Raw genomic sequence first — 25,723 nt, forward strand, 5'->3', positions numbered from 1 at the left:
GGAACACGCGACCACGATCACTTAGCAACTCGCGAGGCGCTTCATGACGAAGGACGAGATTGTCCAGAAGAAACTGGCAACGTCTTTTGCTGGAGATGAAGGAAGAGGTCATGTTTCGGCGTACCGCGTGAGGTGGTCGACGGCAACGATAATACAACGGTTCCCGTCTGCAGTGCTCGGAATCGGACCGTAGATGTTGAGGACGACGCGGTCGAACGACCGGGAGGGGCACGGCAAAGGTAATAAGGTACCGCCGGTGTGTTGAGGGGGCGTCTTACGTCTCTGGCATGTGGAACAAGCCCGAACGTTCTGTTCAATAAAACGGTACGTACCCCGCCAGTAATATCGGAGCCTGATCCGAGAATACGTCTTTAGGAAACCTGCGTGTGCACATTGGGGGTTATCATGGAACGTGGAACAGTTTCGGACCGCAGGTGACGTGGAATGACGAGTAGCCACTGACGGCAACCAGGTGTGTAGTTTCGTCGGTAAAGCACGTCATCGCAAGTGGTGAAGTGCTCGACTTGACGACGCAACGTCCGAGTAGACAGAGAAGCGGTCCGACCAGCCAGGATGTCCAGAATGGATGCAAGCCACGGATCCTTGCGCTGCTCGGATAGCATGTCGGCGATGGTGAGGGCAGTGGTATCACAGAGAGGACTTGTGCAGCGGGCAGGGTCAGAAGAAAGGGGTGAACGGGAGAGGGCGTCTGCGTCCGAATGTTTGCGGCCGGAGCGATACACCACGCGGATATCGTGCTATTTTAGGCGTAACGCCCATCGCGTGAGGCGACCACTTGGATCCTTTAGTGACGACAACCAGCAAAGGGCATGGTGGTCAGTCACGACGTCAAAAGGGCGTCCATGCACGTGAGGCCGAGATTTCTCTATCGCCCAAATAATGGCCAGGCACTCCTTTTCGGTGACAGAATAGTTGCTTTCGGCTTGCGTAGGCAACGATGTACTCTTGGAAGCCGTCTTTCCGCTGCGCAAGCATAGTGCCCAGCCCGACACCGCTAGCGTCTGTGTAGATCTCTGTGGGTGCAGATGGGTCCTAGTGTCGCAGAATAGGGCGGCTACGTAAGGAGGCGGCGCAGTTCGTTGAAAGCATCGTCACAAGCGGGAGACCATGCCGAAAGATCACTAGAGCCGGCGAGGACCTTGTTGAAAGGAGCGATGAAGGTCGCGAAATTGTGAACGAAGCGCCGGAAATAAGGACAAAGACCATGGAAGCTTCGGAGCTGTTTCATGGTAGCCGGTTTGGGAAACGCTCAAACGGCTGTAAGTTTGGCTGGGTCAGGGAGAATGCCGTCCTTCCAAACCACATGGCCTAGGATTGTAAGCTTTCGAGCGGCGAAGGGGCATTTCTTCAAGTTCAGTTGCAGTCCCGCGGCGGAGAAGCAAGCAAGATCTTGCTCGAGGCGGGTTAAATGGGTAGAAAAATCGGTTGAAAAGACGACAATGTCGTCTAAGTAACAAAGGCAAATATTCCACTTGAGGCCTCGAAGGATCGTTCCCATCATTCGCTCGAATGTATCTGGCGCGTTGCACAGGCCGAAGGGCATGACTGTGAATTTGTAGAGCCCATCGGGCGTGACGAAAGCTGCTTTTTCGCGATCGACCTCCGCCATGGGTACCTGCCAGTATCCAGAGCGCAGATCTAAGGAAGAGAAGAATTCTGCTTCCTGGAGGCAGTCTAGGGCATCGTCGATGCGCGACAGAGGATAGACATCCTTGTGGGTGATTCGGGCGAGACGCCGGTAATCCACGCAGAATCTGATGGATCCGCCGTTTTTCATCAGCACAACTGGGGAGGCCTATGGACTGCTGGATGATTAGACTATGCCACGTTTGAGCAAGTCATCGATCTGGCCACTGATGACACGGCGTTCAGCAGTTGACACACGGTATGGACGCTGCCACAATGTTGTCTGTTGACAGGTATCAGTACGGTGGACAACAGCTGTTGCTCGACATAAGGAAGGCTGGTCGTGGTCGAAGGAGGCTCAAAAATGCTGGAGGAGCTTGACCAGCTGTTTCTGCTACCCAGGCGTGAGGTGAGTCGATAGATTTGCGGAACACGTCCATAGCAACTTTGGTGTCGGTTGCAGGTGTAATGGCACAAGTCGGTAGTGATGGCTTGTCTGGAAGCATTGGGTCATCGAAAATGCAATCCAAGGTCTCGACGGTCCCCAGACACTCGCCAGGTAGGTAGGATATACGGGCACACAGAGACGCTGCATGCGTAAAGTGCCGCGGAACCATTGGAAAAGTCGGTGGCAGCAACTGGGAGGAGGAAGGTTCGGTTGCGCGCACTAGCTATAGATGGTTGAAACAGTAGGGTCGAGGCAGCAGGCGAAAACATAGGCACTAAACTGCGGACAAAGGCGCGATGTGGACGTCGGCTGCGGCAAATACTTTAGGCGCACTGCGGTCGTCGAGGTCAGGGCACGGAGTCGTCAATGTCAGTGCAGCACGAGCGCAGTCGACGAGGGCCTGATGGGTAGAAAGGAAATGCCATCCTAGTATGACGTCGTAGGGTGAGCGGGGAAGAACATACTTGACGGCATACCAAACAGCTTGAATTACAACGCGAGCTGTGCACTGAGCCGTCGGTGCGATGTAATTCGAGGTCTCCGTACGCAGGGCAAAATGGTAAGTGGCGTTGTGACTTTTCTCAAATTGCGGCACAGTTCTTCACTAATTACAGAAACGACAGCGCCTGTGTCGACAAGTGCACGTACGGCGACACCTTCTACTTCTATATCGATTTCGTTGGGCGGATAAAGAGGAGGTCTTGAAGAGTTGGACGACAACGCAGTCCTTGCCTCCTGAACTGCGGCTGTCAGTTTTCCTCTCGTGCGGGGCTAGGGCGGCGATGCATCGGGGAAACGGATCGGCGACGGGGCAGTGATGACCGGCGGGGATAGCAGGCACAAAAAAGAGAGAAAAAAGCCGAGAGCAAAACAAAACAAAGAAAGCGAGTAAGAAAGAAACAGAAAACTGGAGACAGCTTCGCACTAGTGGCGCCAAGCCTGAAGGCAGCTGTGCGGCCTTCCTGTCTGTTTTTCTTCCTTTCATCCTCTTTCTCTGTTTTACTATGTCTTTCTTGTGTCTTTCTCTTTTCTTTCTCTATCTGTTTATTTCTCGCTCCTAATATTTTTTTGTCTTTCTTCTATTCCTGCATATCTCTGTCTTTCTCGGTTCGTCTTTCTATCTCTCTATTTATTTATTTCACTCTATTTCTTTGATTTTAATAGAACTTTTTGTTGGGCTAGTTGGTACATGCTTACTGAAAAACCAAAAAGACGCGTACCATCAAGGAAAAAAGTAACTTACTTACTTACTAACTTACTTACTTTTTTCCTTGATGGTACGCGTCTTTTTGGTTATTCTTTGATTTTCTCTCTCTTTCTGTCTCCCTATTTCTCTCTTTCTTTCTATGATATGTTTTACTCTCTCCCCTGCTTTCCTTCCCTCCTCCTCACCTCGCATGTCTCCTCATCACCCTAACTCCCTTTCCCACACCCTATACAAGGATATGTTATGCTCTGGCAGCTTGCCTGAACAGCTTAGTGGTTACGATGCTGGCTCCTCGGATCGTGGGTACGCGGGTTCGAGTCCCGCCTTGTGAATGAATTGTTTTCGTCAAGAATTTCTCTCTTCCATTCATTCTCGTTGGTGAATCTTGCAATGAGCCGCGCAGTTTGTGTGGCCCGTTTCTGAATACAACTTACCGCTAGCTTAACGAGCTTCGCTGTTCAAAAACAAACAGGGTCCCTTATGCACCGGCCTAAGAAGAGCGAAGATCATCTTCTGTTGAGATGATGTCCCGCGTCGAAAGCCTTCTGCAACTGGCGTCGTCTACGCGATTCCTCCAGGAACCTTTCTGCACCTCACTTTGTTTCGCACTGCATCCAGAACCGGCCCAGCCCACCTTTGATCAAGCAGCGATGTCCTATGAAGTCACAGTGACGTCACATATTTTGGTGACCTGTGACGTCATCACGTTATGATGATTTTTCGCATCACTCGCGTTGACGCCGCCGACGTGGGACGCCAGTTAAGTTTCGTGTTTCATAAAGCAACAATGGCTTTCGCTTTAATAAAGAGCAACGCACTTCTTTCAGGCTCGGCATGTCTAGATCGAAGCTGCCTTGATTTTGGAGGGTGAACTATTTTAATGCCACACAGACTGCTCGGGTTCGATTCCGGCTCGAACCCTGATCTGTATAGTTTGCATCTATCGCTGACTCTATTCTCTGCATCACTGACGCACAACGCCGCCGGGTTTTCTGAGACACGGGAGCCTTAGCTCTATCGCGTTAAAAATGGCAAACGCGCTACACGCTCTAGCAAATAGAACAATGAGTGCGACGCAGAAGTGCATCATTTGAATATCGGAAGGACTGCACTTACCCTTTCTTGACAAATCTCGCTTGCTGCGCCGATGAAACGGCCGTAGGCGCAGGCGTGCTGGCCGACAGCACCGAGCCCTTCTTCGTTGGAAGCGGTGGGGGTGGGAGTGGTTGCTGAGACTTGGATGACTGCGCTTTGTTCTGGCTTGGCATTTTCACCTAGAGGGTACAGGCAACAAAAGGGGAAGCATAGGTACACTGCAGTGTTGTACACGTTCCTCTAAAACAGGGACGAAATCTCGTTCCTTCCCAATCTTTCCTGTTACGAGTTCCTTTAATGCGAAAGAACTCGTTCCAGTTACATTTCGAAAATTGGAACGTGTCGTTACATTAACGTTGCATTTGAATGTTTTATTCAAAATATTGTTACGGAGATGAAGTGAAGGAAGACGAAGGGCTCGACAGCCTGACTGGCGCGCGAGTGTGCTGGTCAGCCATCTTGACTCTTCCACCAATTCTTATTTGTAAATACATATTGTATATATTCAAACAACCCCGTATCAATATAGTGCTGGATAACCCTGAGGCGAAATAAAGTCAGCAATTTATAGCTCACATGAAGCTACAAATACCTTACGAATCTGACATTGCCGGCAAGAGGTTACATGTAGATAAAATGAATGTAAAAGAACACTCCTAGAAGAATTTTATATAGACCACCGGCATATGTCTAAGTACAACTTTCGGGCTCATCTATTACAAGTGCAACACATGGGCACTTTTCTCATCAGTTTTCAAATGCGCCTTAAGAATACTGCGCTTCAAATATTCAAATAGAAATTCCCACACATGCACTAATATTAATAAGTTTCTTGCACAGGAAACCACATCGAAAAGAACAATACATAGGCTTTTAATGAGTGCTGATTCAATGTTGCAGTGTGAATAATAATGTCCAGGATACGTATTCGAAACTCCGTAAAGTCTCTTCGTACTCAGCAAGAGTCACATTTCGCTGTTGGTTTCCGACTGACTAGCCTGTTTTCTCGTCAGCACTTCGTTGGCACTGTTGAAGAGCCGTTCCATCAAGTGCTTGAGGGTAATGTCATGTTGTACACAAATAGGGACAAGTCAACCGTGGTCGTAGGGTCGAGGGCAGGCTCAGCGGGCGCAACAGGAATGTAGCGCTGGATGTACGTGTATCATTTATAGCAAAGACAGACGTTATCGGTGCGGCGGCTGTTCAACTGAACTATAATAAAAGCCATAGACCGATAGCCGCGGAAATAACTCGCATGCTGAAGGGATGCCTGCCCAAACGAAACCATCGAAGGCACCGAACAGGCGCCACTGCAGCACCCGCGCCCACTGCGTTTCGGTCCTTTTCCCCGCTAAAACTGGGTGTCAAGCCGGCGGCATGCACGAGATACTGAAGGGACGATCGAGCAAGCCGTTAAAGACCACGCGGCGAGAGAAACATTCCCAGGAACTGGGCCTAAGCTTCGCAGTTGGCAGCGCGCGAATATAAAACCAATAAAACGTCGGAAGAGTAAGCTGCACGCGGCAAGGCGCTCATTCACAAGGGTTAGAACCAGAGTAATTTCGCCATCGTTACAGTGGGGCCGAAGACCATTCATGCGCAGTGGGAGGTCACAGCGCGGGATTTCGGCGGTTATCAAGTCGGTGAAACACTCATTTTCTGCGGCCTCTCGCGTTGTGATTGACTCCTCTGTGCCATGCGCGTCGAACACCAGATTCGCGACGATGATTCACGCCGTTCGAAATCTCCGCGGAACCACGCGTAGGCGCCTCGACTGTGGTATGTCGGCTCCACCACGTTTCCCTATGCCGACAACGCCACGGGGTCGCGCAGTAGAACCGCTCGAATACGCACCCCCCCCCCCTCCCCCCACCACACACACACAAAAGGTACTTTGGAGTTGGCCGAACGAAAAAGTCACCGAGGTAAAAAAATAATCCGGCAGTTTCCACGCACTGTGGGAATCGGTGTAATGCGAAACAGCCAGCAAATAGCGGCATACATTGCCTAGTTTATCTTTGAAGCAAAGGAAGTCATTCTTATCATGAAAACTAGTTCACTATATATCGCATCTTAGTCATGCATGCATGCATGTACAATATGGTATATACAATGGTAATGGAAGGTATATCATAAAATGCATTACCTGTCATTTATCTTCGTCATGCACTCATGTCATGCCATATCAACTTTGGCATATATCCAGTTAACAAAACGGCCGGAAGCGCAGCAAGGCAGTGTCATGCAAATCATGAAGTACATGACATACATGCCATTATCATGATTTTCGTGCTACCGCCTGTCAGTTATGTTCGCCATACAGTTACGTCGCGCAATATCAATTTTGGGTGTATATCATACAAGTGAACCGGCCGCGAGCGCACCATGAGGTTGGCATGTAAATCATGATGTACATGAAAAGCATGTCATGACCTGTCGTTTATGTTCGTCGTATAGTCACGCCACACACTACCATATTTGGTACATATCAAGCTAGCGAAACGGCCGCCAGCTCACCATGAGTGTGGCACGTACAGTCACGTAGTGCAATACCAATTTAGTATATCTAAAGCTAGCTAAACGGCCGCGAGCGCACCATGAGCGTGGCAGGTAAGTAATGTCGCACATAACATGCATGTCATGGTTTTCATGTTACCACCTGTCATTTATGTTCGTCATACAGTCCTGTCACCCACTACCATATGTGGTACATATCAAGCTGTACGGCATGTAAATCACGCCGTACATTAATGAGAACTAACAGACAATAATGCCATGGAAAGTATAGATGTTATGCGTAGAAGAACTGATAGCTGGGCCAGTTGGTGATAATACTTGAACATGTTTAACACAGCGCAACGACGACGAGGACACAAGAGAAGAGGAGACAAACCACAGCGCTGACTCGCAACTGAATATTTTATTAGAAGACAAGAACGAAAAAAGGGGGGCACTTCAACCCTACACCCATGTGACACACAAAACCAATGAAACGGCAAGTCAGCTGACATCCTGAACAATAAAGAGCCTCACGCAGACCACGTGTACTCTCCAGCACCACATGTGTCTCACATGTGTCCCAGCATGTTGCGCAGTGCCATTGCGCACCCATCTTTCATGAGGCTGAAGTGCTATCGACACACCGAGATCAAACTACACGAGAAATAATTGAAGCTTATAATATCAGAAAAAGGGGAGAACAGTGCATTAGTGTGCCTTCTATTGCCCTACATGATAGCGAGGTTAGGTTTCTAGATAGCACGATATCTTAACTTCTCTGGTGCTGGAGAGTACACGTGGTCTGCGTGAGGCTCTTTATTGTTCAGGATGTCAGCTGACTTGCCGTTTCATTGGTTTTGTGTGTCACATGGGTGTAGGGTTGAAGTGCCCCCCTTTTTTCGTTCTTGTCTTCTAATAAAATATTCAGTTGCGAGTCAGCGCTGTGGTTTGTCTCCTCTTCTCTTGTGTCCTCGTCGTCGTTGCGCTGTGTTAAACATGTTCAAGATGTTATGCGTAATAATTGGGATATAAATGTGAAGAAAGTAAAGTGGACGAAAAGATATCTTGCCACCGGCAGGGACCGAACCTTCGACCTTCGAATAACGCGTCCGATGCTCCACCACTGAGCTACGGCGGCGGGCATCCCCCCGTTCACGTTATAGGGTATATACCCAGGCAGCACGCCGCCATTGGACCGATCTTGGCCCAACGGCGGCAAATGACGGCAGCAATATTGGCCCCACGTCGGCAAATTACGCTCGCGCTACTTTCACCCGCATCGGGCCGACGTTGGCTAGCCGCCGTTGGGCCGATGCGGGCTTGCCGGCTTCGGGCCGACGTGGGCTAGCCAGCGTCGGTCCGAGACGGGCCTGCCGTTATTCAGCCGATGATGGCAAGCCGTCATTGAGCCTATGTATGCTAGCCGATGCTGGCGTGGTGTCGACGCCGCCGACGTCGGGTAGCCGCCGGCGTGACCGTTTACACCCGTTATTATGTTTTAGCAGTGGTGGCTTACCGTGCGTTAAATACGGTAGTACTGTACCATCGTGGTCTGCACGTAGCTAGTTTATATGGGGACACTGGCGGTAGTTGCTCGACGCGTAAAGTAACTTGATCAGGCAGGCTGATACACGCGTTATAAAATAAAATGGCTGTGTGGCAGCCACGGCAGTTCGGTATTACTGTGGCCACTGTACTGTAAGTCAGCAGCGCTAAAATACTCTATTCGCGGCTCAACGGCATTCATCGACTACCATTGGTGCCATATTCGAAAAATGCTTCCTAATTAGTACGACTGCTCCACTGATGTATTAGTGTGCGATTAAGACCCACAATCCTGTCGAACCGTGCAAGGCCGAGAACGAAAGTCAATATTGTCTCTAACACAACTAAATTGATGAAAGGCCTGCTGTACCAACTACGCATGCGTCTGAGAAATTAAGGAGCAACACATTTGCAAGGTGATAAACACAAATTTATTCACAGATATGAACACACGCCAGCACTTCCGGAATAATTATGCCACTTGTACACATGCTTGTCTATGCCTATTGCTATAATAGGAGTGTATATAACCTATATTGCTTCCATTTCAAATCACTCAAGTTTATGTATATCACTTTAATTTGTATAACTAGGGCCAGTAATTCCTACATTCTATGTGTTCTGTCGCGACCACTACCCCTGCCTGATGTAACTGGGGGTTGGGAACTTAGTCAAGCGGCTAGTCGCTTTTTTTCTCACCCCCTCCATCAACACTGTATTGATGGGAATAAATTTATTATTATTATTATTAATAATATAAAGCAATATCTAAACATCTATAGATACCGTAGCCAACATCTAAAACAACCCCACAGCCACCGTATTCCTCAAAAAAAGCAGGGCAATCCTAATCGAGAATGGGGTCAGGCGCAAATTCATAGGCGTGAGCAGGGTTCCCCTACAGAGGGGGGGGGGGGGGAGGGCGAAGGTTCATCGCGCCCCCCCCCCTCCCTATTAAGTCAATGTGTTTGGCGGACCTTGCGCCCACCTCTTCTTAGGTGACTACTGGGGCCAGCCGCCCCCCTGCCCCACTGTGCGCACGCCTATGCGAAGAGCTACAGTCTCTTCAACGTTATGCGCGGCACATTCACTATAAATATTGAAAGAACTAGAACGGGCAAAAATAGGAATAAGGATTAACGAAGAAAATCTTGGCTACTTGCGTTTTGCGGACGATATCGCGCTTTTCAGTAACGACGGTGCCGAATCACGAAAAAAATTCTCCAGATGTAAACGAAGGCAGCATTAAAATAGGATTAAAGACGGGCCCGAAGAAAAGAAAGATAATGTTATGCGGCTTGCCGAAAAGGCGAGGTTAAGAGTGGCAACTAGACTAGAAGATTGTGTATACGCGTGAGCTAATTATGAGCAGAGGAGCCCCCCCCCCCCCGGCTTTTATTAAATTCACCAAGGAACGTGAAGACAATTAAAACAAAACTCTGACCACGATTAAAAGCAAATAAGAGCACGACGTTTCGGCCCCCGTACGGGAGCCTTGTTCACAAGTAAAAAATGACTGTGTGAGCGGTCCGGTTTGTGTGTTATAAAATGTGACGTAAGCAACGTGTGTAGGCGTGTGGAAAGTTTCCGTCATTTCGATTGAGTGTGTGCGCCGTTGTCTGGATCGTGATAGATTCGAGATGAAGCCGAGATGACCAGTTCTTTTCTCTTTCAGTTATTCTTGCGTTATCCCAGTCTATTTTGTGTCCGGACGTTTCCACGTGCTCGGCCAGCGCATTTGATGAGACCTTCTTCTCTTTTACGTCATGCATATGCTGTTTCAGCCTTTGTGGAAAATTACCAGTCTCGCCGATGTAACTTCCACTACAGTCTGCGCACGGGATGCTGTAGACAACGCCAGGAAATGTTTTTCTTTTGTCAGCTTGTCTTTTACCCTCACAAGGGAATGCCTCAACTTGTTTGTTGGCACGTGTGCTACCTGCACATCGTAAGGGCGTAGAACACGCGCAAGGTGTTCGCTGATGCCCGGAATATATGGCACAGAAGCACGTTTTCTTGGGCGAGAGTTTCCAGAACCTGGCGACCGTGCCAGCTGACGTTCCACGGAGTGCACGAACGAGTCAGGGTAGCCACTTTGCGAAAGATCCCGATGCACATGCTCCATGTCGGCAGTGAAGTCCTCTGATTTTACGCAAACTCTCTTTGCGCGATTCATCAGCGAGGTGACCACGGACCTTTTGTGGGAAAGCGGGTTCACGGAATTGAAATGCAAATAGCGACCCGTGTGGGTGCTTTTTCTGTAGACACTGAACGACATGCCTTCTCCTTCGCGCTTGACGAGGACGTCTAGGAAAGGAAGTTTACCGTGCTGCTCCTCCTCTACGGTAAACTTGATTGCTGCGTTCATGTTCAGGTGCTGAGTGAATGCATTCAATGCCTCCTTCTTGATTATGCTGAAGCAGTCATCCACATAACGTAAAAAGGTCTTGGGGGCAGGACAAAATGAGCCGAGTGCGCGTTGTTCAAGACGCTCCATCGTCAGGTTTGCTGCCGTTACTGAGACGGCGGCACCCATTGCTGTTCCGTGTACCTGCTTGTAGAAGCAACCCTCGAATGTGAAGTACGTGTTGTCGAGGCAAAACGTCAAGAGGCGCCGTAAATCCTGGACTTCAATAGGTGTACGCTCGGGCAATGTTGGGTCAGTTTCGAGGGCTGAGACACAAGCGTCAACTGCCAAGCCCGTAGGTATGCTCGTGAATAGAGACTGGACGTCAAAAGACACCAGGATATCGCCATCCTCGAGGGCGATGTCGCGCACCTTGTCTATGAAGTCACCGGAATGTCGGACGTACGTGTTGCTTCTGCCGACAAGTGGTCGCAGCACCCGATGCAGGTACCCGGACAGCTTATGAAGGGGTGAGCGAGTGTAATCCACGATGGGGCGCATTGGAACCTCGGGCTTATGAATCTTGGGCAATTCGTACAAGGCTGGCGCAGAACCATTATGGCAAAGGAGGGAGTAGTACAGGGGCTTGTGTTGAGCGGGAATGCAACGGAATATGTCGGAAAGAAGCTTTTGAAAGTCCCGTTGCAGCTTCGATGTAGGGTCCTTCCCAAGGCATTGGTACGTGCTGCTGTCTGAAAGCAGAGCCATCACTTTGTTGTGGTAGTCGGCACTATCAAGTAGCACTGTAGCGTTGCCTTTGTCTGCAGGGAGCACCACAATTTTGGGATTGTTCCGAAGCCGTTTTATCGCTGCGTTTTCTGTCGGAGAGAGCGGTGAGAACGACGCTCGAGGCTGAAGTCGCGAGAGGACACGAATGGCTCGAGTGCGAGCCTCATCACGTCTGGAGGGATCAACTTGCATCACCGCATTTTCCGCGGCACACATCACTCGTTTTGCGTTTGTCGTGGAACCCACATTGAAACTGAGCCCTAGGCTCAGAACGGAGAGTTCAGCGGCATCTGGCTTGTGCGAAGACAAGTTGTGTACAGTAGACGTTGCCGGGTTGGAACTCGAAACCGGGTTTCTGTGATGCAGTCTCTCGAGCTTGCCCTCTTGGCTCTGTTCGGCAGGGCGGCAACGCAGTCTTGCTTTGAAGTTAGCATGCAGCTGAATACTCGCGAATTCCTTCGGGAACTGGTACTCCAGTCGACGACGGGCGAAGAAAGCCTCGTTCTCGAGGGCTCGTGCTTTTTGTCTGCAGTCTAAAATTATGGCTTGCAGCAGCAGGCGCTCCGCCTTGAAAACAACGCTATTCCCGAAGCTGGTAGGCACAGGTCTCTTGAGGCGAAGTGAACGCGGAATAAAACCACGGGTTTTGCACTCCAGGTTGAAGTTAAGGTGCCCTTTGAAGGCGGCCATACGGCTGGTCAAGGAGATGTACTGGCGAATCTGAGTGATGGCGGGTTGGCCGTACGCCCTGCGTAAGTTGATGAAATCGATAGTTGAACGGAAACCCGTCTGGTCAGGAACAGACATGAAGACAATTAAAACAAAACTCTGACCACGATTAAAAGCAAATAAAAGCACGACGTTTCGGCCCCCGTACGGGAGCCTTGTTCACAAGTGGAAAGTGACTGTGTGAGCGGTCCGGTTATGTGTGTTATAAAATGTGACGTAAGCAACGTGTGTAGGCGTGTGGAAAGTTTCCGTCATTTCGATTGAGTGTGTGCGCCGTTGTCTGGATCGTGATAGATTCGAGATGAAGCCGAGATGACCAGTTCTTTTCTCTTTCAGTTATTCTTGCGTTATCCCAGTCTATTTTGTGTCCGGACGTTTCCACGTGCTCGGCCAGCGCATTTGATGAGACCTTCTTCTCTTTTACGTCATGCATATGCTGTTTCAGCCTTTGTGGAAAATTACCAGTCTCGCCGATGTAACTTCCACTACAGTCTGCGCACGGGATGCTGTAGACAACGCCAGGAAATTTTTCTTTTGGCAGCTTGTCTTTTACCCTCACAAGGGAATGCCTCAACTTGTTTGTTGGCACGTGTGCTACCTGCACGTCGTAAGGGCGTAACACGCGCAAGGTGTTCGCTGATGCCCGGAATATATGGCACAGAAGCACGTTTTCTTGGGCGAGAGTTTCCAGAACCTGGCGACCGTGCCAGCTGACGTTCCACGGAGTGCACGAACGAGTCAGGGTAGCCACTTTGCGAAAGATCCCGATGCACATGCTCCATGTCGGCAGTGAAGTCCTCTGATTTTACGCAAACTCTCTTTGCGCGATTCATCAGCGAGGTGACCACGGACCTTTTGTGGGAAAGCGGGTTCACGGAATTGAAATGCAAATAGCGACCCGTGTGGGTGCTTTTTCTGTAGACACTGAACGACATGCCTTCTCCTTCGCGCTTGACGAGGACGTCTAGGAAAGGAAGTTTACCGTGCTGCTCCTCCTCTACGGTAAACTTGATTGCTGCGTTCATGTTCAGGTGCTGAGTGAATGCATTCAATGCCTCCTTCTTGATTATGCTGAAGCAGTCATCCACATAACGTAAAAAGGTCTTGGGGGCAGGACAAAATGAGCCGAGTGCGCGTTGTTCAAGACGCTCCATCGTCAGGTTTGCTGCCGTTACTGAGACGTCTGTTCATGTCTGTTCCTGACCAGACGGGTTTCCGTCCAACTATCGATTTCATCACCAAGGAACGGTAGGCATTCGCAACACATGACTGGCAATTAAATTAGCGTTATCCTTTAAGCGGAAATTGCAATTTTTTCAGTGATAACTTAAGGGCCAAAAAGATGGATAAACTGCTGCACGCGACGCGAAAAACATTGCGAGCGGTACCACAAGATCCCATGAATTCTACATCTAAACAAGATAGACACGCACGCATTCCTATCTAAAGGTAAGATTGTAACAGAAATGAATCGTGCATAAAAACCACTCACGTGTGCCCGTTGGATCGCTAAAAACACGAGCGAATGAAAAATGCAAGAGCACCATATCAGAATACACAAAACACGATGGTCAATACAAAATACGCGATAAGAAGAGAACAAATATCTGATGACACGTAACAGTAGTGAACACGTGGCCTTATATAAGGTGAGCGAGCTCAACATGGAAGCAGGGGGCCACTGGTTTCTCGCTGCGGTGATCTCTGCCGAAAACAATGCCGTAATCCTGCCGCGTATCCGTCTCGTGCATGATTTTAACTTTCCACCACACATGTCCACACACCGCACTTCTTGAAGAATTCTGGTGGTCGGAGTGAAAAAAACCTGCTCCCGCAGCAACGATTGTTCCACCTTCGGGACGGCTACCCTACCCTGCCTGGCCAAGCGAGTTTCGCGACAATGACGCTGAACGAGGGGAAGGAAGGGAGGGGGGGTAGAGGTTGAAGAAGACGAAAAAAAAACGAATTCTCCCTTCTTGAAAGCACGGCTCAGCCTACCACAATGGTGTGCGATCCCCCCAGCATGTCTATGGGAATGCCGTTTGTGAAAGGCGTTCGTCGAATTTTCAATGCATCACTTGTTGCCACATGTCGCTACATGAAAACTTTGCGTACACCACGTTGGAGCCGCATTTTTCATCGTATTTCACGTGCCATAATAATAATTTTATGCGGCTGTTTCTGAAAGCACGTGGGAAGCAATCTTTGAGCGAGATTTTTACTTGAAAAACATATGTGTGTCACAAAATGGACGGCAACGAAGTGCAAATACGAACTGACAAACACGTGGCAAGCACGTGTTTGTCAGTTCGTTAAGGATGGTCAGCGGGCTAGTTGATTTGGAAATATTCAAACGACAAAACCTGTCTTCACATCGCCCGGTCTTTTTTGCACCATACCTATTTTTCTCAAGTAATGAACCAACTAGCTCAGCAACACGCCTTGCTGAGCTTTTCACTATTTTCATAAAGTAAAATTATGTGGCATCGCTGAAGCAGATGCGCTTGTTTCGCTTGACCCAAACACGCGCGTGAGTAAATATGTGTAAACACGGAGATCGGAAACTGTCCGTGTAGTATATGAGCGCTCGCGCCACACATTCAGCGGCTGAAAGGATATAGCGCTATAAATATGATGGCATGCTCGATTTATGCGCAGAATTAGTATTCACATAAAACTTCTTCCGCTAAAAGCATTCGTGCGGGAATGTTTGGGTGAATTTTGTTGCTGGATACATTAGTGAAGTCGGCCGAGCAGTGGCGAAAACATTTACAAAACAGAAGTACTTCGAATTTGGCCCATGAGGTTAATGGTATGTGTCATAACGTTTCAACATTTTTGATAACGTTGAACAACTGGTCAACGAAGTGGCCATCTATTTTGAGTCAGTTATTCTTCTAAACACCATCCTTTTTTTGGAGAAAAGTGACTGTGCTAGTGATAGTTGTTAGTCATTGTCATAGCAAAAACTAATAAGAGAATGCGAGCTATTCAGTCGGCGATACTTCGCGCCCCGAGTCGTACGTGCGGCATTAGCACGGTACAATATTTGAACTTTGTTATTTGTGCTAGTACAGCAATCCATGTAGCGGCATTCTGCACCTTAAGCTACAAATATTCAAGCACCTAATGCTCTATTGCATTACGATTGTATCCTAGGCGGGCGAGCTGCCGGGATTCTTCGGCGGGTGAAGGTAAAGCGCAACGTCGAGGTTATTCTCTTCACTAACGCCCGGCAACACGGCATTCAGCGTCATTGAGGGGCATCCGTGAACTAGTTTGAACGGCGTCATATGTGCGCCGTTTCTTACACTGCGTGTTAACTTCAGGTTATGTGCGGAAGATATTATGGCCTCCCATGTCATGTGTTCGACGTATAGTACATTGCCAGCATGTCGGCGAAGGTTTCATTTAGCCGCTCGGTGAGGCCATTCGCCTGCGGGTGATGTCCGTCGGTGACTTGTGTGGCTCTATTTCAAGATGGTTTGCGTTAGCTCTGCCGTAAAACCCGTACCTCTGTCGGTGACGAGGACTTTTCGAGCGCCGTGACGCAGGAGGACGTTCTCAACAGGGCATGTATAACTGTCTGAAGGGAGACGAGAAAGTTCCAACATCGTCGATAAGCCATCGGCTCCGCCGATGTCAGCTTAAGCACGGCAAAACGGCGGCAAACTCGGCCCAATGTTGCCGGTGAAAGCCATCGGCTAAGCTGATATCGGCGGAAGAACAGCAAACCGCCGGCAAACTCGGCCCACTGTGGCCGGTGAGAGAAATCGGCTAAGCCGATATCGTCGGAAAGAGGGCAGTATGCCGGAAAACTCGGCCCAATGTTGCCGGTGAAAGCCCAACATCGGCTGAAAGACGGCAAAATCGGCCCAATTTTGCCGGCGAAAGTAAACGGCTCCGCCGATATCTGCGCCAGGCTGGCAATGCTAGCCCCAGGTGGGGCCGCGCACAGCCGCCGTAAAACCAATATCGGCCCGATGTTGTGTGCTGCCAGGGTATGCGCATTTAAACCTAGGAGCGCCGATCGATTAAGCAGCGCCGATCGCAGCCATGGCGGCGAGTGTGGAACACTCTTTTTCTGCCTTTTTGGCGTCACGTAGCACGTAATCTTTTGACGAGCTGGTAGCTGACCAATAATCCCACGCATACTACCTGAATGCATCAAGTCTGCCAAATCGAGACACTTGCTATGAATGAAGGAAAGAAGCTGGCTTTTAAGGGCTCGTTTTCCTTTGTTAGACACAATATTAATGACAACTAACAGACAATAATGCCAAGGAAAGTATAGGAGACGTTATGTGTGATAATTGGGATAAAGATGTGAAGAAAGTATAGTGGACGAAAAAATAACTTGCCGCCGGCAGTTACCGACGCCGGCTACGTGACGCCAAAAAGGCAGAAAAAGAGTGTTCCACACTCACCGCGATGGCTGCGACCGGCGCAGACTATCACTCCTAGGCTTAAATGCGCATATATACCCCACAAAGTGGACGGGAGGATGACCACCGCTGTAGCTCATTGGTGGAGCATCGGACGCGTTATTCGAAGGTCGCAGGTTCGGTCCCTGCCGGCGGCAAGTTATCTTTTCATCCACTTTACTTTCTTCACATTTATATCCCAATTGTAACACAGGACATCTCATTTACTTTCCTTGGCATTATTGTCTGTGAGTTCTTCTTAATATTGTGTCTAACAAAGAAAATGGAGCCCTTAAAAGCCATCTTCTTTCCTTAATGCCGTACATGACATGCATGTCATGATTTTCATCTTACCACTTGTTGTTATGTTCTTCATACAGAAATGTCTCGTTATACCAATTTTGGTATATATCCATTTATTTAAACGGCCGCGAGCGCCCCGAGACCATGTCATGTATATCGTGTTGTACATGAAATGCGTGCCAGGATTTGGACGTTTGGACCTGTTACTTGTGTTCGTCATACACTCTTGTCATGCCATACCAATTTTGGAATATATCAAGTAAATGAAACGGCCACCAGAGCACCAAGACCGTGACATGTAAATCATGTCGTTCATGACATTCATACCACGATTTTCAGTTATGACCTGACATTTACGTTTGTCATACAGGCACGTTGTGTCATACCAATTTTGGTATACATCCCATTAACGAAACGGCCAGGAGAGCACAAAGTCGTAGGCGGCTAGATAGATAGATAGATAGATAGATAGATAGATAGATAGATAGATAGATAGATAGATAGATAGATAGATAGATAGATAGATAGATAGATAGATAGATAGATAGATACGCTCAAAGTCGCAGAAGTTCGCTAAGAAATGCTTCGCATTTAAAATGGCGTGCCCTTTCCTGGCGGCAGCCTTACACTGGGGTTCAATGATTCTCGAATGTCAAGTAAAAGTTATCCAAGGTTTGTCTACACTCCAGAACTGCCCGTGATTGCTGTCAGACTGGCTCAGACAGAAAGAAAAAAAATCCGCTGTTCCTCCCGCGTATGGACGGTCTTGACAAATTCACCGCGGAGCCATATTCCCCTTGTCCGGCGTCTTTTTGACTGGTTTTTGCCTCAGAGCCATATAGGTTAAAGTGAAACAGACATGTTCAGAGCACCTCTGGGATTTGGGCACAGTAGGGGGAAAGTAAAATGTCTAGGCGTAGCCTGCTTGTGGACGGGGAATGACTGCAGAGAGAAGAATCAGGAGATAGTGGATTGCATGAGTGCGGATATCCAGCAATTTGGTAATGGGGCCGAAATCTTCCTTCTAGGCGACATGAATGCCCACATACATAACCTTGACGGATATTCAGGCACCAATGGGAAGTTATTATTAGATTTCTGCGAAGAAGATAGTCTGGAGATAGTTAACACGGGGCCTAAATGTGACGGCCAGGTCACGGGGGAAGTCGCAAACAAGCAATCTAGTATTGATTATTGTCTCATAACTGAAGGAATTTATCACACACTGAGAGAAATGAGAATAGACGAGGAAAGGATTTAGAGCTTGGGTATCGATGAAAAACGAATAACATTAGAAATTGGATATGAAACTGGAAATAGGCGCATGAAACTGGAAATAAGCGCATGGAATCAAAGTCTGGCAGCTGGTATTTAAGTGACAAACAAATAATAAATATAGCCGCAAGGGTCGAGGGCGAAGTAGTCAATATACCAGACAAGGACTGGGATAAGGTACGAATTTGGGCGGGTTGGTTCATGATTAACTGTAGCAAAACAGCGCTCGAACGGGACGAAGAACAGACACAAACCACGGCGCTGACTAACAACCAAATGTGCTTTATTCTTCCAGTCCGCATGTATATACTCCGCTACAATCTCAAGGAAACAGGAAAGCAAGAAAACGAAGAAAAAGATGATTAGCATGCGCAGAGGCCCAAAAAGTCTTAATCGAACCACTTCGCAGGCTAATCATCTTTTTCTTTGTTTGGTTGTAAGTCAGCGCCGTGGTTTGTCTCGTTTCTTCGTCCCATTTTCTAGCGCTGGTTTCTACAGTTACACTGTAAACAAAAATGAGCCGAGATGGGAGCTTTTCCAGCATATGAGCCCCTAAAACCCCTATGCCCCAATCATTTACTCCGTGGTAGGGGAGTGAAGTCGGCACATGTCGTCGTAAAACGCCCCTAGCTTAATGAGGGAGTTTATGAACGACATGACCTTGTTAAACTCCCCACGGAGTTTTAGATCACGTGGTTAGAAACTTCCTATGGGAGGTTTAAAAGGTATTTTTGGTCGTGACGTGCGTGTCACCTGGTTAGAAACTCCCTATGACAGTTTTAAAAACCATTTTTGGTCGTGACGTGCGTGCGTGTGTGAATGTGCGTGTGTGTACGGGCATCTGTAGCACGCCGGTGTGAAGCTCCAGTGCCTTGTGTGGGTCGCCGTGTTAGCATTTGTCGACAGACAACGAAATTATCAGTGCAGCGAGGATTTGCAACGGCCAGTTGGTTTGTGTAGACGTGTAGGACTATTTTCTCTACTGAACCGTTCTGGTCAGAGACAAGCTCAACTCGCGCCAGCGTCCGACCGCGGACACATCGAGCTGGCTGTCCCGTGTTTATTCTCCCGTCAAGCGGCAATGCCCATGCACACGAGTGCAAGCCTCCGACACGCCACGGATACCTCGCTTCAACGTGCCGAGTTACGAAGTGCGAAGAATAATTTAATCAGTAACAAAAGTAAGCTGTTGCGCTCGTCAGAGGGTTGTTTCTGGAGTTTCACCGGCTAAAACTTCGAAGCAGTAAAAAGTAGGTTTCGCTACGTCGTCGGCATCAAGCCGGCCGGCGGCCGGTGTGAGAGCTGCGCCGGCGACGCGCTCGCCCCGACCACCGGCAACGCTTGCTTCTCGGAGTATCACCGAACCGATGTTTCACCGGCTGCAACTTCTAAGCGGTAAGAAGGCTTCGCTACGTCGTCGGTACCAAGCCGGCGGCGTAGCGAACTCGCACCGCCACACCGGTCGCCGTGGTGAGTTCTACGAGCTCGCACCGGCGACCGGTGAAGCAAAGAATATGTTTCACAGAAAATAAAAGCTGCTGGAATGAATAAGTTTAAATTGTCTCTTTTGCGCCATGCAACCACCGCTGTCAAACGTCTAGCGAGAAGGCGAGCGCCGATACGAGACAGATTGAACCAACCTGCGACCGCCTATGCACTGCGAGCAACAGGAACCGCGACTATACGAGCCGTCTCGTTCGTTGTAAGTGCATCGCTCCGTAGCTTAACGTGGATAGCGGACTCGGATAGCGGCAGTGCGTGTGTAAAATAATGGCGACGAAAACTGTACTCTGAACTGCTCACCACGCTACGTCAGCTTCAGTCCGGGCAGTCAGCCATTCTAGACCAACTAAAATCTATTCAAGTAACCCTGACTGATCATGAGAAAAGATTTCTCGAAATAACTTCTAGGTTGGCCAAAATTGAATCTGAGTGCACCGAGTTTGTGGCTACCAAAACTGAAATTTCCACACTTCGTACGGCAACTGACGCTTGCATAGCACATGTGTCTGCCCTGACTGCCCGAGCTGACGACGCCGACAACAGGTCTCGTCGATGTAACCTTGTCTTTTATGGGTTAAAAGACACTCCTAATGAAAGCTGGCGTGAGTCCGAAAAACTAATCATTGATCACTGCATTCAGCATCTTCAGTCCCCCATTGATTCGCGTGAAATTGAACGCGCTCACAGACTCGGATCATATCGTAACGGCAGGTCAAGACCAGTCATTGTTAAGTTCGCACACTTCAAAGACAAAGATCGCATTCTTTCATTAGCGCACAAATTTAAAGGATCAAGTTTTGACCTTTCTGAAGATTTTTCCCCTGCAACTCGACTAGCTCGTAAACACCTTATTGAATATGGAAAGACTAACAACCTCCAGTTCAAGCTACGTTACGATAAACTTCTCTCTGGCGGCAAAACCTTCGTCTACGACCAGCAGGCCAACAAGGTAGTCGAGCGCAAATCCTAGCAGTTACCCCAGTCTAAACCTCAAACACCGCAACGCAATCGTTCTTCCATATCGTTCTTGCATACTAATATCCGTAGTGTAATTCCAAAACGTGACTCGTTATGTGGCCTCATCAGCTCATCTTCGTGTAATGTTGTTTTGCTTACTGAGACGTGGCTTAACACATCCATACGCGATTCCGAGATCCTGCCCCTCTTTCCAGACTTCGATATATTTCGCAAAGATCGAGTCGACAATACCCGCGGTGGTGGCGTCCTTATCGCCACAAGCCATGAACTACGATGCATACCGATATTAATTCAATCCCCTCTTGAAATGCTATGGCTATGTTGCACTGCATCCTTCCCGCGCATCCTTCTTGGCATTTGCTATCGCCCTCCTTCTGCCGATGCCGCATTCTTGCCCGCTTTCCACGATGCGTTGGGCCAGATAACTGAGTCGTATCCTAACACGCCTATCTTGCTCTTTGGTGATTTTAACTTCCCATCTATCGCTTGGTCAAATCTCGCTTCCACACTATCAAAAAGTAACATGGCCAGTGAATTCGTCAACACGTGTCTTACATTTGGGTTATCGCAAGTTGTCAACAATCCCACTCGCACTACTGACCATTCGGATAACATTTTAGACTTAATATTAACTTCACACCCTGAAAACCTTTCCGATATCGCGTACCTGAATGGTCTCAGTGATCATAAGATACTGCATGCTACTTTTTCATGTCACATGTCCAATCCAACAAGAATAAAAAAAACACTCACGCTTTATGACAGGGGCGACTACAACAGCATGTCCCAAGATTTAACAACCTTTTATGGTAACTTTGAGGCGGACTTTCACCACCGTTCACTTGAAACTAACTGGTTGCTGTTTAAATCTGAATTTTTGCGCCTAGTTAAAAGATACGTTCCCACCATAACAATCAGTGAACGGAAACAATCTCCGTGGTTTAACACAACACTAAAACGTCTGAACAATAAAAAGAAACGTCTCTTTCGTTCTGCTAACTCCTCTCAATCTGACTTTCAGTGGCAGAAATACCACGCTGCGGTCAAGCAGTATGAGAAGCACGTCGCAGACGCCAAACGTGGCTTTTTTTTCAACCACGCTGCCCTCCATGTTGCACATTAACCCGAAACGCTTCTGGCAATGCATTAATCCCCAGGTGTCTAGCAGTGTTTTTCTCCGTGACAGTGCTGGCTGCCCTGTTCCGGAATCTGAGACTGCTGATGCTCTAAACACTGCTTTCTGTTCTGTGTTCACTAATGCATGCCCCGAAATTCTTCCTCATTTGCCACCGTCTAATTACCCCCCCATGGAAAACATCACTTTCGACGCGAACGGCATTGTTACAATTATTGAGTCATTAAAAAATTCATCTTCGCGTGGCATTGATGGCATAAACGCTAAGGTATTAAAAAACACCAAGCACATCACCAGTCTCTTCCTAAGGTTAATATTCCAGCAATCCCTCTGCACTGGATCTATCCCCTCTGACTGGAAAGTTGGTAAGATAATTCCCATTTTTAAAAAGGGCGACCGTACAAATCCTAGCAACTACCGTCCCATTTCCCTCACCAGCGTTTGTTCTAAACTAATGGAGCACATTCTACATTCACACATTGCCAATTTTCTGTCATCTCTCAACTTCTTTCATCCTAACCAGCACGGGTTTCGCAAAGCTCACTCTTGCAATACTCAGCTCGCATTATTCCTGCATGATGTACATTCTAACCTGGATTTGAACATCGCCACCGACGCTCTTTTTTTGGACTTCGAAAAAGCCTTCGATAAAGTATCGCACATTCTTCTCATGCATAAAGTTTCGCACCTAAACCTACACCCCGACACTGTTAATTGGATACGTGAATTCTTGACCGATCGCCTTCAATTTGTTTCCACCAACTCATTTTCCTCCTCTCTATCTCCTGTTTTATCTGGTGTGCCGCAAGGCTCCGTACTTGGACCGCTACTCTTTCTCATATATATTAATGACCTTCCTGTTAATGTATCATCTAATATACGCCTTTTTGCAGATGACTGTGTTCTGTATCGTCCAATAAGAAATTCCATAGACTCTTCCTCTCTCCAGGATGACCTCCTTAAAATCCAGGCGTGGTGCAACCAATGGTACATGTCCCTCAACGTCAGTAAGTGCTCCCACGTGTCCTTTCATCGTCGCCGTAACTATGTAGCTCCTTCTTACTCTCTCAACAACAACACATTAACCCAATGCAAGACATTTAAATACCTAGGAGTACATATATCTAGTGATCTGTCCTGGGCCCATCATATTCTCCAACTAACTAATTCCTGCAATCGCCTATTAGGTTATCTACGCCGTAACCTATCATCAGCATCCCCTGCAGTCAAACTACTTGCATATAAAACGTTGATTCGATCCAAACTAGAATATGCCTCTGCTATTTATGACAATCACCAAGTTAATATAAACAATTCCCTTGAATCAGTCCAGAACCGCGCTGCCAGGTTCATTCTTTCCGATTATTCCTACAGATCAAGTGTATCCGCCCTAAAATCCCAGCTCTGCCTCCCCTCACTTTCTTCTCGCCGCAAGACTGCTCGTCTAATATTATTTTTTAGGTTTTTCCATTCGCTGCCTCCAGGAAACCAAATCATCATTCCTGCACATCGTTCCTCTCGCCACTCGCACCAAAATGCTGTATATCTACCACATGCACATACGACCACCTACCAACGTTCATTTTTCCTGCATACTGCCGGAGAATGGAATGCCCTTCCATCCGATATCGCCCTCATCACCGACGTTGCTCAATTCAAAGCTGCCATTGAAGACCATCTTTCAAGACATGAAACCTAACCAGACCCGCCAGTTTTTTCGTTCGCCCACCCCTCATGTAATGTCCCATGTGGGACCTTTGAGGTATTATGAATAAATGAATAAATGAATAAATTTCGTGATCGCGAGCTGTCGTTCATCGTATAGCCGTGCCGTACTCCTGGGAGAGGCCTAGCGACGCCGTCGGCCACAGCGCGGTATACCGGCGGGGCGACGCGGTTCTTCGCCGATGTTGCTCGTGAATGTGTGCCGCTGAAGCGTTCGTGCACGGCCGCTCGTGGTTCGTGTACGATTATGTGCATTTTATAGACTCACGCACAGTACTGCTAAGGCGGATATATCCCATGCGACAGAGTGCCAGCTGATAATCAAAATTCGCTAATTAAAAAGGCGTTGAATGTTAGGCGGGTTTATAGTAAAAGATAGATGTGCCTCAGTGGTATCTATAAGCCCACCGCAAATTTAAACGTACGCTATGAATGTTTGTTGCTTAATTACACGGAAAAGAAGTGTCCCATCTGAGCTACGTTGGAGGTCAAGATGTGGTGCCTATATATATTCGGTGACCAAAGTATGGTTGTGAAGCGCGGGTGGCAAGCGGTTGTCAGTGTGAGTGTTGTATTGCTTTACGAATGTTGTGTGCATGTTTGTGTACGTGTGATCGAATTTTCGTGTTTCGATGCTAATTTAATTAAAGATTCTCTGGCGCATGGTGCGACAGCGAAAAGTATATTTTTTTTTCGATGGTTATAAAAATTTACTCCCCTACTTGCCTGGAAAAGCCCCCCAATGGATGTAAACAAATACTCCCCTCAGTCCATCCAAAACCTCCGTCCTTAAGGGGGATAAATTTTTTACTCCCCTGGACGGAGTATATAAAACCCCCATCGGGGCGTGCGCTGGAGGACAAGTCCATTTACTCCCATCTCGGCTTTTTTTTGCTTACAGTGTACGGACAGGGAATATAGTGAGCTGTTACATCTAAAGACGAAAGAGATAGGGAAAGAGAAGAAAACTATTTGCTGAAAAGGAAAGAGGAAGCCAAAAAATCCACGCCATCTCCACGAAGTGAACGCTGATGAGTGTGGCGAAGCTCCAACACAAACTAGCGCGCGCGCCGAGTGTGCAGCGGAGCCGGGGAGTGCAGTAGTCTGCCACGCCGCCTGAGCGGCGGCGCTTCATCTCGTGGGCGCCCTTTCAATTGAGGCACAGCTGCCCCACTAGCGGGAGCAATGAGAACTAGCGCACACGGCACGAAGCACATAGCCCCGGCTAGAGGACTTCGCCCCTAAAAGTTGGTGAAACAAGGAAATCCGGGAAGCGATCGAGAAGCGACGTGAAGCATCACGGGAGCATAGCAGGGCAAAGAAGGAGAAGCTGCCGCAGGATGAAGTCAACAATATATGGGAAATATCGTTACAAGCAAGGAGTACACCAAACGGTTAAAAAACAGGCGAGCCTGGGTGGTTCGCGTATACTTCCGCAAGGGGTCTCGAGGCAGCACACCAAACGTCGCTTTCCCTTTCCACTTTTTGTCTGCGCATGTTCATTCGCGCTGGATGCATTGAGCATTGTAACTGCTCGTGACATTTCCCCGTTGGCAGAAGCCCGCCAGGCGAGTCACTCAGTGGTTCGTGGATTGCAGAGCTTCATGCGAGCGACATGCCCCACTTCTGTTTTGGCCGAGCGCCGTCCAGTGCTTGTGAGACGCGCTATGCGAAAGTTGACCTCACTGAGGCGTTCAAGGATAACGTAGGGCCCGACATAGTTAGCGACAAACTTCTGACACAGGCCACGCCACCGTAGAGGCGTCCAGCGCCACACATGATCTCCAGGAGCGAAGTAAACATGTCGGTGACTGTCGTCATAGAGGATCTTTGACCGGTCCTGCGAGGCGACGGTGCGTAGCCGAGCGAGGGGTCGCGCTTTTTCTGCTCTACAGAGAATCTCTTTGATCGGCTCACTGTCATGAGCGGAGTAGGGAAGCATAGTGTCCAGAGTTTAGCACAGTTGACGAGCATAAAGGAGAAATAAAGGTGAATAACCAGTGGTCTCGTGTCTTGCGGTGTTGAAAGCATAGGTGATAAAAGGCAAAATAGTGTCCCAGTTCCTGTGCGCGGA

At 48.4% G+C, this 25,723-nt stretch overlaps 1 protein-coding gene across 1 annotated transcript in view; it reads right to left on the bottom strand.

Annotated features, from left to right (window-relative positions):
• LOC119395174 (nucleolar and coiled-body phosphoprotein 1) overlaps positions 1 to 25,723 on the bottom strand; it is a 675,420-nt gene that overhangs the window by 175,716 nt on the left and 473,981 nt on the right. Inside the window, exon 15 of the mRNA XM_049416108.1 lies at positions 4,419 to 4,576. Within this exon, the coding sequence (XP_049272065.1) occupies positions 4,419 to 4,576 (158 nt within the window). The remainder of the gene's footprint in view (positions 1 to 4,418; positions 4,577 to 25,723) is intronic.

Source organism: Rhipicephalus sanguineus, chromosome 5, assembly GCF_013339695.2.
Source record: "Rhipicephalus sanguineus isolate Rsan-2018 chromosome 5, BIME_Rsan_1.4, whole genome shotgun sequence".
Taxonomy (NCBI): Eukaryota; Metazoa; Arthropoda; class Arachnida; order Ixodida; family Ixodidae; genus Rhipicephalus; species Rhipicephalus sanguineus.